General features: G+C 43.7%; 1 protein-coding gene across 3 annotated transcripts in view; it reads left to right on the plus strand.

The window, feature by feature from the left end:
- The first annotated feature begins 352 nt into the window (after positions 1–352).
- The window catches only part of FGF2 (fibroblast growth factor 2), a 70,923-nt gene continuing 58,141 nt past the window's right edge, over positions 353–13,134 (plus strand). Inside the window, exon 1 of one of the 3 annotated variants that reach the window (XM_045881741.3) lies at positions 353–956. In XM_045881741.3, the coding sequence (XP_045737697.2) occupies positions 779–956 (178 nt within the window). In that variant the 5' untranslated portion in view covers positions 353–778. The remainder of the gene's footprint in view (positions 957–13,134) is intronic. The other 2 variants (XM_064585025.1, XM_064585024.1) reach the window with 2 other exon arrangements.

A 13,134-nucleotide genomic window follows, 5' to 3' on the forward strand; every position in this document is an offset into this window, starting at 1 on the left:
GAATGGGGGAGAAAGTTGCATTTAAACGTTTCAAAGTGGAGTCACGGCTAGTTGCACAGCAAAAGCTCCGCAGCGTGGAGGAAGACCAAACGTGGCCTGGATGGCGCAGCGTTGGGCTGGGGCGACTTCTGGGGAACGTAGCCGGGGTCGAACCCCTAGAGCTGCGGAGGCCTCTGCGGTCGCCTCGTGCTCGCCCTCCGCACCCCCCCCCCGGCCCCGGCGGCGTTGGGCTCCCCGCCGGGACTGATGTCGCGCGCTTGCGTGCTGCGGCCAAAGCTTCCGACCCAGAGGCGGCCCCAGAAAGCCCCGAGCGAGTAGGGGGTGGCGCGCAGGAAGGGAGGAGGGCCGGGGGCGTGGGGGGGTGTGGGCATTCGGGGGTGGAGATGTAGAAGATGTGACGCCGCGGCCCGGCCGGTGCCAGACCAGCGGATGCGGTGCCCGCGGTGCTGCCGGATCCCGGGCGCTGCAGCGAGGGCAGGCGGCCCTCCCGAGCGCGGCGGCCGCGGAGACACCCGGCGCTAAACCCCAGCCCCCGAGCCCCCGGCGCACCGCGCACTCGGACAGCCGGGGAGGGGAGCGGCCGAGCGGCTCGAGGCTGGGGGCCCGCGGGCGCGGCCGCGCGCTGCCGGGCGGGAGGCTGGGGGGCCGGGGCCGGGGCCGGGGCCGGGGCCGTGCCCCGGGCCGGGTCGGGGGCCGGGGCCGGGGCCGGGGCCGAGGGGCGGCGGCTCCCCGCGCCACTCCAGGGGCGCGGGGACCCCGGCAGAGCCCCGGTGGGGCCATGGCAGCCGGGAGCATCACCACGCTGCCCGCCCTGCCTGAGGACGGCGGCAGCGGCGCCTTCCCGCCCGGCCACTTCAAGGACCCCAAGCGGCTGTACTGCAAAAACGGGGGCTTCTTCCTGCGCATCCACCCCGATGGCCGAGTGGACGGGGTCCGGGAGAAGAGCGATCCTCACAGTGAGTGCTGGCCGGCTCCTCCTCCCCCATCCCATTTCCATCTCCTGTGGTTCTTCCCCCACCCCTCCATTCCAGCTTCTTCCTTCTCTTCACTCCGACCTTAGCGGGACGTGTGGTTTCTTTCCGCGCAGCCCTCGGCGGTTTCGGGTTCACCACTCGCCCCTCCTCCCCCGGAGCTGCGGTGCCGGGTTAGACACTTCCCCCGGCCTCGGAGTGTGCCACTTTCCCCTGGGAAACCAGGTCCCCTGGGCCAGAGCCGCAGGGTGCCCGGGCCTGGCCGGCGGGCTCCCTTCGCGCGCACAACCTGTTGCTTAGGGGATGCTGGCGGCGGAGAGGTGAGCGGGCTCGCGGAGATGCCGCCTGGGTCCCCACCCTGAAGTTCCAATCCCTTCTGTGCTGGGGGCGCGCAGTCCCGCGGACAAAGACGGAGGGACCGAAGCTGAATTAAGTGCTCTTTATTGGAAAAATACCTTCCCAGAGTCGTGCCCCGAAACTCCGACTTGGTAGGATCCGAGCCAGCGGGCACACTGCTCTCACCCATTTATTTCTGTTTTTTTTTTTCCTAATTGCCGAAAGCTTTCAGAGCAAAAGATATGGACTTTGTTAATAAAGTGCGACACACTTTTGTTTTAATAGTGACAGAAGCTGCAAAAACTTTAATCTTCCACCTGCAGTTATTAGCTTTGGGACCTTGAGCCTGTTTCCTCATACCTAAAGTGGGGGTAACGTCTACCTTGCATCAGGTTTGAGGATCAAATTAGAATTTATATAAAGTGCGCGGAGGACTCCTTTCACTAGTGTACACTTTCCTGTTCTGTAAAAAAACACACACACATCTATTTGTGGCTATAGAAATAACACTGGCCTGCAGTTACTGGTTCTCAAACTTGAGGGGTGCATTAGAATCACCTGGGGGGCTATAACACACTGCTGAACCTTGTCTCCCAGAGTTTGATTCCTTAGGTCTGGAGTGGGGCCTGATGATTTGCATCTCTGTCAAGTTCCCAGGTGCTGCTGACCTGGGACCACCCTTTGAGACCAACTGGTCTATAAAGTAGAGGAGGAAAAGGGCATAAAATGGGCTGATTAACAACACTGGCAGAATCTGAAAGAGAATCAGTATATTTTAACTGTCATCCTGTAAGTGTAGGTGAGACCTCCGTTTTAAAAGCTCTGTGTTTGGCCTTCCTTCCTGGGTTTCAGGTGAAGAATCTGCCCAGGGGCAGAGCTTCACTCCCCAGTAGTTACCTCTTTATCATAGGATGCTGATGGAATGTCATTCACACCTGTGAGGTGACGGAGGACGAGGCCAAAGCTTTGCCATCAAACCTGGGTTGATGAATGAGAAATGTGCTTTTATATTACTTGGGTCTTTATTGATTCCAAAATAACAACAAGCAAAAGATGCAGGTCTAGTTTTTTTTTCAGGCCTGCCGTAATTTTTAAATTTTATCAACCACTTATATTATCCAGTAAAACTGAAAAGATACTTGTAACCCAATATCTATGGGTTAGTGCTATTTCTCTATTTTAGTAACTTGAATAGGTTTCACAAAATTAAGTTTTAAACATTGTGTTTGAAGTTTTTTTTGCAGTTGTCTTCTAGGTCCACACAGCTGATTACGGTCAGGTGCATAAGTAGTTTTGTTCTTTTCTAGTAGCACAAACTGTAATAAAAAAGGAGCATGTTCTATGACTAGAAGACAGAAGAACTCTCCTCCAGATGAGGTTCATGGTGGGGCTTCCCCTAGTCCTTTTTTTAAGACACTTCATTAATTGCAGAATCATTTCTTTTTTTCTTTGAAGCTTTTGATACTCTTTCCTTTAGAATAAAATGGTATAGGGACTAGTGAATGAGGATAATTCTGAATTGCGTAGCACACTACCACCCTTGTAATAACAGCTGTTAAATTTTTCTTCCCAACTATGAGTTTTTCATAATCTTCTTTTAACTCACTGGTTCTCAAAGGGCAGCGATTTTGCCCCTGCCCCTCACCCCCAACATTTGGCAAGGCCTGGAGACACTTTTGGTTGATATTTGGAATAGTGCTGCTAGTACCTAGTAGGTAGAGGCCAGGGATGCTGTTAACCATCCTACAATGCCCAGGATACCTCCATTATCCCCAGCAAAAAATTTCCTGACCCCAAATGTTAATTGTGCTAAGGTTGAGAGTCCTGCCAACTTGATAACTAGCTAAAGACAGCATGTTGAGAGTGAAGAGTAGAATACTCATCCAAATTTGTGGAAGATAGGGATTTTTTAAAAAATCATCTTTTACCAGGCAATAGGCTGACAAGAATAAAAACCTAAAATGATGAATTTAGACCACGTCTGTGTAGCTCAACCTGGACATAAGTTTAAGTACAGTATATTTTTCTGGCATGTAAAAGATGTACTGATAGTTGACCAAAGCAGGGTAAGACTGATGGGAAAGACACAAGAAAAAGATGATTATGTACATGATATAACAATATCTTCCCAACCACATCTCCTCCATTACCCAAACAAATAAGACTGACAAGAAAACGTGAAGAAAGAAAAGCAGAGTTAATGGTTGGCATAATTTCCCACTAAATTATGGCTCAGATATCCAGACCTATTTGAAAAGTTGAACAACCCATGGCCTCATTCCTCAAACGGTTTTGTCCAGTTGACCTGAAAATCTCTCAGAGGTTTATTACTTTGGCATTAACATTTTTTGCCCAGATGTCTTCTAAAATCCAAATGCCTTTGGAAAGAACAGTTCAGTCATCAGATTTTAACATTTAGTGTGAGTTAAGTTGTGAGTATAATTTCTTCCCCCATAGCTGACTAGGACTGGAATTTAGGGAGGGATGGTATAAATGTGGGGTGCTGGTTAGGTGTGAGGGGTGTGGCTCAGGTGCTGAAAGAGAGACAGGGCAGGGAGGTGTGGGGCAGGGAGGGCAGAGGTAGAAATAAAAGGGGAGGAGGAAGATGACTGAACATCAATTTTCCAACTTCTCAGTGTTGTTGAAGGTCACTTTTGCTTCACACCTGGGTATTCTTCTGTGCTGTTCTCACTTGACAGGGCTGATTTTCCTGCACTTTCTTCATAGTCCTGGAGTAACTTTCTTTTGACATGAGAATTTTGATAAAAGCAAGATGTGGTGACAGAGTCTATGTTTCTCCAGTGTGTGTACTGCTCACCCAGCTTACTTGTGGTGTCCTAGATGTTTTGATTGACCTCTTCAAATGCCCATGGGATCGTGTAACATTAAGTATATACTTTAAAGCCGTGAACCATGTAAAAACTTCAGAAGAAAGAACATTTTATCCCAAAGAGCACGTACATACACCATGTGCTGGAGAGCAGTGAGTGAAATGTATGCTGCTTATGGACAGTTTAGCATTAAATGTGTTCCAGATGCTCTTATTTAGGAAAAAATGGCGGTAGTAGCCGTGCTGTTTCTACCCTTGGGCTTCTAGGAGGTGGCGGCCTGTTTGCCGTACTTCTCTGCTTCCAGGCTCCAGCGGACACTGAGACTTGGAAAGGCAGGGGGACCTGCCCACTCCTGTGTGGAGCAGGGATGGGATCCTGGCCCTCCTGACACCCGTGCCCTTTGCCACGGCGCGTATTCCATGCAATTCCAGTCATAAAAACAAGGGCTTGTGAAATTCAGAGGGAGGCGTCAGACCTTGTAGTTCACTGATCTTGTTTTATAGAAGAGAGGATTGAGGTTCAGAACAGTAACTGATGACCTGAGTTCATCTGCTGGTTTACCCAGTGATCATCCTGAGTGAGCTTCTTGCCCACCTGGGCCCTTGCCTTCTCTTCCTGCCCTCCCCCAGCCTCACTACACTCTTCCATTCAGTCCCAAGAGCACCCTCCAGGGCCCCCCCTTTGTGGGCTTCCTCCATTTCTTAGCACTGTGGCCAAGTGTGGAGTGGAGTTCTTACTAGTCCACAGGTTGCCTCTAGTTGTGTTCCTTGGGTATGGGATAAAGTCACCTTTCTTCTCTTCCTTCATATAAATAGCACTATTGATGCAGTGATACTAGATTCTCTCCCGCCATCTTTTTTGGGTAATATCTGGCAAGTGGATGCCACGAATTTGCCTTAATAAACACAGTGTTTACTGTAATGCTATTTATGTGCAGTAAACAAATGAAGTAAGAATCTAATAGCTCATTTAATCATGGAAATCATGTAATTGGTACAGCAATGAAAGGACAATTCATGAGTCATAGATATTACCACACCTTAGAAGCCTTTTAAGAAGTGTTTGATGCCAAGTGACTTCAGTGTAGAAAAGGCGGTAGGTAGCTCCTTGTGACACAGCCTGAGGGCTCTCCTTGTGTTTATAAAATGGCCAGTATGTAATTAGACTTTGACAATGGTGTAACAATGGCGTTCTAAGTATTCTCACTTAGATTTGATACCATTTTGAATGGATGGCCATGATTTTTAAGTTTAAATTGAAAATAAAACATTACAGATGTAATAAAACACAAATCATTCTTTATATAATTATAAAATTGACTTTATTCATCCACGCATTGATTCTCAGAAATGACCATCTGTGATACTGAAAAAGGTAATTTTTAGATCTTGCATCATTGGAACTGTTATTTTTCAACCACAAGATGCCTGTACAACAGGATAATAACTACACATGTGCCATGGCCTTTGCTTGTTTTTCCAAATTCCAGTATTTGTTGATTTTCCAAAAACCCTGCTTGGGCCCCTTTGTCCTGTAGCACACATCTATTAGAAGGCAGGCCTGGGGTAAGAGCTGAAGACATGAACTGGAACAAGGCAAATCAGCACATTCAGGGCAAAAACCTGAACCCCATGACTATATTCTGCCCAAGCAAATATATTTTGTTTCGCTTGTTTTTGAGCTGGTCATTTTCTGCACTCTGAGATCCGAGAGCTGGTCTTGTAAATGCTATCAATGCTCAATAAATATTTAATGCTTGATTGTTTGTAAAATCATTTGGAAGATTATATCATTAGGAAATGCAGTTGTGGCAGCATGCTTTGCAGTGTTTCCTTGTTGTATCCATTGTTAGATTCGCTATTGTGTTCTCTTTTGCTATCAAACTCCTCCTCTAAGCTAGGTTATTTATACCCCCAGAAATTTAGGGGAAGACTACAAGTGGTGACTCCCAGGGAACTTTACCTCTTGAGCCGTAGACCGGTTCTTAGAAGCCAGACTAGTCCCATTCTAAATTCCTGTAGGATATTTTTAGTTTGAAGAAATTTGGAGGACCTGGAGGCAACAGACAGCCAATATTCAGTGTTTAATTTATGTCTCATCCCAGCTGTCCTCTGTCACTCTTCCTGTGCAAGGTGACTTTTGACCAGTGTATCCTTAATGCTTGCTTATTCATTTACAGAAATCTGTAGTGCATGTGTGTTTATATTTTCAAAGGGCTACTCACTTCCCCATATTAACTTACCCTCTAGATGGAATTATTCTGTAGAATCCTGAAGTGAAAGTTTTCCAGATTTTTAAGATATTCCAGAGATGATAAAAATGAGGAGGAAGTTCCCAGTGTAATTGAACTATTGAAAGAAATTTTCCTGTTTAATTTATAATTTAATTAAATTTTTTAAAAAGGATTTTATTTATCTGACAGGGTTAACAGCAGAGGGAGAGGGAGAAGCAGGTTTCCCACAGAGCAGGGAGCCTGATGCGAGGCTCGATCCCAGGACCCCGGGATCATGACCTGAGCCAAAGCAGACGCTTAACAACTGAGCCACCTGGGTACCTCTCTTTAATTATTTAAATTAAGCTATACATTAATTTGTAGTTGAAACTTATAATTAAACAGTAAAATGAGTCAAGAAAGAAGTGTTTGTGTTGTTTTTTCCTTAAAGGAAATTTGTACAGAGTAGTAATGATCTGGCTAGATTCTCTGAATACGTTGTTCTCAGTTCCTCATTTAGGCACTTTGAGAAGATGCCAGCACCTTAGGGTAGGAACCAGGAATTCTCCATATAAATAAGCATCATAAAGCCTTAGGACCTTTTCCTCAGGGAGTGCTTACTAAATGTCAGCTGCTGATGAAAACATTTTGTGTGGACCACCCACCCTGTGTAATCACTGCTCATGGGCCCTATGCTGTAGAAAGCTTAGTTGAGGTTTGTTGTTCTCTTGGTGTAGTAATGCATACATTTAGACACTTGGTCAGTCTCTTAATGAAGATGATTATATGTAACAAAGTTATATTTGAAAAGTATTTGGGAATCTTAGAGGCTGGCTATTAACATTTCTTAGAGTAATCTGTATAGAAAGTTGAGTCATTTTTCGGGATCAATAGTTTAAACTTGTTAGGAATTTGGTTTTCTTTAAGAAGCATTTTGGATTTTTTTTTATCATGTACTATGTGGTATAAAATTACTTAGGTGTGCTGTGCATTGTTTGTTCATTCTTTTGTGGCCAATATCCTGGTATCCTGTGCTCTCTTCTACTTTGTCTTCTTTTCTCTTTTTTTTTTTTTTTTAAAGATTTTATTTATTTTTGACAGAGAGAATGTACAAGCAGGGGAAACAGCAGGCAGAGGGAGAGGAAGAAGCAGGCTTCCTGTGGAGCAGGGAGCCCTATGCAGGGCTCGATCCCAGCACCCTGGGATCATGACCTGAGCTGAAGGCAGACGCTTAACCGTCTGAGCCACCCAGGCGCCCCTCTTCTCTTCTCTTTTTAACTTCACACATGTGGCCTCATCCAATTTGTCACCCTATTTGACAGCCTACTTGATACTTGACACCCTACAATTTGGCACTTGATATTATTTCCTGCCTTTATCTTCTTGAGAATTCTTTGGCTTCTGTTACACCACATCAACTTGGTTTTCTCACCCATCCAGCTGTCCTTTCTTCTGGGTTCTCATCTTTTTAGTCTTTTGCTTTCATATTCCCCAAGGCTCTGTTTTGGGCCCTCTACTCTTCTTTCTGTTTACTCCTGTTCCTTCAGCAGATCATTTATAGACTGTCTCAGTCCCCGATTTCCCATCTCTGTGTTAGGACTGTGTTTCCCCCTGCTTGAAGGACAGATAAACCACCATAGTCTCAACTCAAAATGCATAAAAAAAGAACTTAACATCTTTTTCTCAAACTAGCACCCCTTTCTACCAAATTTCTGTTTGTAGTGAAATTATTCTTCTGGTCTTCAAAGCTAGACACCTCGGAGTCTTCCCTGCCTTAGTGAGTTTTCTTGGCCCTGTCTTTTGATTTCCCCTTCCCTTTACTTACCTACAACCAGACCCCATCTGACTTCCCTTTTCAAATGTGATCTGTCTGCTCAGTCTTATTTCCCACGATTTACCGTCCATACTCTCCTGATGCTGCCGGTGCTCTTCCTTAATTATAGTCTCTCATCTGACAGACCGTCACTGTTACAATGACTGGCCTTTGCTTATGTGAGCCTTGTTTTTGGAAAATTCTTTTTCCTATCAATTCCTCTCTTTCCATTCCCACCTTTCTCTTCAAAAATCTTTTAAGACCTAGCTCAGCAATCTTCTCCTTTGTGAGACGTTCCCTACCTTCCCAGGGAAAATTGTTTTATCTCTGTTTTCCCCATAGTGCTTGGTACATATTCTACTTCGGAACCTGATGATTTCTGTTATTGGACATTGTTGATGTGTTTCTCTCCAGCAGTGGGACTGAGCTCATTGGACTGGGCAAGGACTGGGATAGACTTTTTTTTTTAAAGATTTTATTTATTTATTCATGAGAGACCGAGAGAGAGAGGCAGAGGGAGAAGCAGGCTCCCAAGGAGCAGGGAGCCCGATGCAGGACTCGATCCCAGGACCCTGGGATCATGACCTGAGCCAAAGGCAGATGCTTAACGACTGAGCCACCCAGGCGCCCCTGGGATAGACTTTTTGTATCTGACCTCATGCATGGTGGCCACTCAAAGAGTGTTTGTTAAATTCTACAAGCACCTGACAAATTAGCCGAGGCTTCTCACTTCCGTTCTGACCTTCTCACATCCTCCTCCTCTTCACTTTAATCTGCTGTTTCCTTGAGCTGGAAAGTCCTCTCAATCCTTTTACCTTATCCTAGTCCGAATCGTGCTTCAGGCCACCTTTCTTTCACACCATCCTGGACCATCTTTCCTTTCCCACATGCTTCTAATAGTTTGATGTGTTTTAATTTCATGTCCCCTAATGTTATTGGAAATTCCTAGTTGGGAAGGGTTTAAAACAAAAAAAATCAGGGGCTCCTGGGTGGCTTAGTCGTTAAGGGTTTGCCTTCGGCTCAGGTCATGATCCCAGGGTCCTGGGATCGAGCCCCACATCGGGCTCCCTGCTCAGTGGGGAGTCTGCTTCTCCCTCTCCCACTCCCCCTGCTTGTGTTCCCTCTCTCGCTGTCTCTCTCAAATACATAAATAAAATCTTTTAAAAATATATAAAAAATAAAAAATAAATTAAAAGTAAATAAATTAAAAATAAATTAAATAAATTAAAAAAAATACAGACATTACCTAGCAATCTCTTACTCTCTTTTCTTCTCTGAGGGTCTGAGACTGAATTGATTCATCCCAGATCCTTTTCACTCCATTTCCTGAATGACTGACCAGGCTGAAGCCTATGAAGGGGTTCAATCAATATTTGTAGAACGAGCTAGAACTTTAAATAAATAAACATAAATACTTCAGTATGAGGCATGTAAAGGCGATAAATTGAATGCAGCATCACTGTAGTTCTTTCCGCAGACACCTTTCACAGTATTCAAAAGAAGTAATAATGGTAAAACATAATCATTTATTGGGATTACTTTTTATGATGGAAGTTTTTCTTTTCAGCTATTGAATAACATCAATATTTCTCGCCAATTCTAGAACTAGTTCTAATCCTCTAAATGAGTACAGATCTGACAATTCATACTTGAATCAGACACGTTAATCCTTAAACCTCTCTCTTGGGGCACCTGGGTGGCTCAGTCGGTTAAGCGTCTGCCTTCAGCTCAGGTCATGATTCCAGGTCCTGGGATCGAGCCCCGCATCGGGCTCCCTGCTCCGAGGGAAGCCTGCTTCTCCCTCTCTCACTCCCCTTGCTTGTGTTCCTGCTCGCTCTCTCTCTCTCTGTCAAATAAATAAATAAAATCTTAAAAAAAAAAAAAATCCTTAAACCTCTCTCTCTCAAGTCTAAGACCAGTGAATCATTTTAGAAATTAGGATTAAGAACTATCTGGTACCATTGTTAGTATCCTTTTTGGCTGTGAGGGAATGGCACAAATAGTTTAATCCTAATGTTCAGATTTATGAGCCAAAATTCATTACCACAATCTTAAAACTCTTAAAAGGACAGAAATTGTATGACAAAGTGAGTCACAGTCTTTGTGATGTGATGTCTGTAACGGTGGGTGGGAGAAATTGTTGAATGACCAGTCTTATTCTACTCCTTTCTAAGCTGAATCATTTTACAAATAGAAAACAATTCATAGGTTTTTCAGTGGTCATTCCAGAAATAGAAAATGGAAGAGAGTAACAGAATCATATAATACCTCCATTTAAAAAATTACTTTTTGAAATGTATCAGTTGATGAACAGTCTTTGTCTTGAATTAGAAATAGTTAATTTATTTACTGCTTAATAACATGTAACTTCTAATCTAACACCTCCAATCCCCCCATCTATTAATTATATTAGTTTTCTTGCCTAGATTTTTTTTTCATTCTCCTGTGTAATTTGATCTTTCTCCTTATAGCTATTTCTAGCTTTGACTCATTTGAAGATGGTGTATGTGTGTTGGGGGAAGGTGTCATTTACTTACTGGTCAATGGCTACTTGAATTAGATGGGGATTCAAGGAAAGAAAGTCTCTTTAATCTTGGAAATTATGATCTGGGATGGTATAATCTTGCATTTTGCACGGTTGGTCCTCTTTTGTTAATTCTTATTAGAAACAGAAGTTTGGAGAGCCTTTCTCAGAGTCTTTAATCTTTAAATATAAGATTAATTAACCTTATTTCCTTATCTTCTTTGGGGGTAAAGCGTTTATCCAAAAAATTATGTGAAAAAAGAAATACTCTGAGTGTGTTTCTAAGTTTTAGAAGTTCTTTTTACATACTTATATTTTTACATTACTCTAAACTCAGTAATTTAGTAATGGGAATATAATGCAAGCAAAACTGGGAAGACAGTCTTGCTAACTGGTTTAATAGAGATACTATATGTAAAGAGGACATATACAGTAAATGTTGGATTAAAAAATGATGAATTACAGCAACTCTTTCGGCTGCTACACGGTGGGAAAAGTGAGGCACAGATTATTTTGTGGTGAGGGTATTAAAGCCACAAAGTATTCATGGGATCTGTCCAACCTTGGCCAGATGCCTAGGGAGATTGCTGTAGTGATAGGCAAAGTCTCTGCACAGGGCAGGAGAGGGAGGGCCAGTTGTTTGACCTTCATCTCTATATTCCTAGGACCTTGGTATTTACAGAGTATTTTTTGAGTGAATGAATGAAATTCTTGAGAATATGCTCTATGTCAGCTGTACAAATAATATGTTTAATCTTGATTGCATACAAGCTTATGAAGCACAAGTATCATTAACCTCGTTTATAGGTAATACAGTTTTGGTATTACCTTTTCAAAACATGATCTCTTTGTGACATGTAATGAATTAAAACTTCTAGACTTCTTGGTGTTTAGAATGCGGATTCATGGTCAGAATTCTAGATAGACAATGTAGCAGAAATTTGAACAGAGCAATTTAAAAAAAGAATTTAAACTCTTCCCAGAGGCTTTGCCATGTCCAGCAAAGTTAAGGTTTCTGCCATCTTTTCTCCCACGATTTTATTGCATTATTGTTGTTTAGAAAATATTAGTCATTTAATATAAAACAATTCCTTGGGTGCTTGGGTGGCTCAGTCAAGTGTCTGCCTTCGGCTCTGGCCATGATCCCAGGGTTCTGGGATCGAGTCCTGCATTGGGCTCCCTGCTCAGCGGGGGGTCTGCTTCTCCCTCTCCTTCTGTGGCTCCCCCTGCTTGTGCTCTCACTCTCTCTTTCTTGCAATAAATAAATTAAGTCTTTAAACAAATAAAACAATTCCTTGAAATTTAGGGATTGTTTTCTGAAGAACTCAAAGATTTTTAAATGCATGTACAAAAATAGACTAGTACATAATTAAAGGTAAATACTATATAAGAACGGAATGAACCTTGGGGCACCTGGGTGGCTCAGATGGTTAAGCATCTGCCTTTGGCTCAGGTCATGATCCCAGGGTCCTGGGATCGAGCCCCACATCGGGCTCCCTGCTCAGTGGGGAGCCTGCTTCTCCCCCTCCCTCTGCTTCTCCCCCTGCTCGTGCTCTCTCTCTGTGTCTCTGTGTCTCGAATGAATTAAAAAAAAAAAATCTAAAAAAAAAAAAAGAATGGAATGAACCTTGAAGATAGGGTCTGGAAGATTAAAATGCAGGATAAGCTGGGGCTTACAGAAAGTGCAAAGAGAATAACTGAAAGGGTGTTTTAAAAGTTAGTTCCTGGGGCGCCTGGGTGGCTCAGTCGTTAAGCGTCTGCCTTCTGCTCAGGTCATGGTCCCAGCAAAGTTGGGCTCCCTGCTCGGCGGGAAGCCTGCTTTTCTCTCTCCTACTGCCCCTGCTTGTGTTCCCTCTCTCACTGTCTCTCTCTGTCAAATAAATAAATGAAATCTTTAAAAAATAAATAAATAAAAGTTAGCTCCTTTCAAGGAAATTTGAGATAGGCTCACTATTTAAGAACACATGATATAAGACTAAAAACCAACCCTCCAAAAGCAGATATAGTTGGACCTATTTTATTTTAATCTTCCATTTCATTTAAAAACTTCTTCTTTTAATCTGGTCCATCAGTAGTTTTTTTTGGTGTCTGCTGTGTGAAGAAATAAAGACCAAGATCGACAAAGACATGTCAAGAAAGCATTTGGGCGCCTGGGTGGCTCAGTCGGTTAAGCGACTGCCTTCGGCTCAGGTCATGATCCTGGAGTCCCGGGATCGAGTCCCGCATCGGGCTCCCTGCTCGGCAGGGAGTCTGCTTCTCCCTCTGACCCTCCCCCCTCTCATGTGCTTGCTCTCTCTCATTCTCTCTCTCTCAAATAAATAAATAAAATCTTTAAAAAAAAAAAAAAGAAAGAAAGCACTTAACCAGACACATCCAGAAATATATCTAAAATTAAACAACTCTTTCCTTGAAATCACTTTGCCCCCCTTTTCCGACTCCGCAATATT

This window comes from Mirounga angustirostris, unplaced genomic scaffold (genome assembly GCF_029215605.1).
Source record: "Mirounga angustirostris isolate CCGP_5_RB_7025 unplaced genomic scaffold, mMirAng1.0.hap1 SCAF_2, whole genome shotgun sequence".
NCBI lineage: Eukaryota > Metazoa > Chordata > Mammalia > Carnivora > Phocidae > Mirounga > Mirounga angustirostris.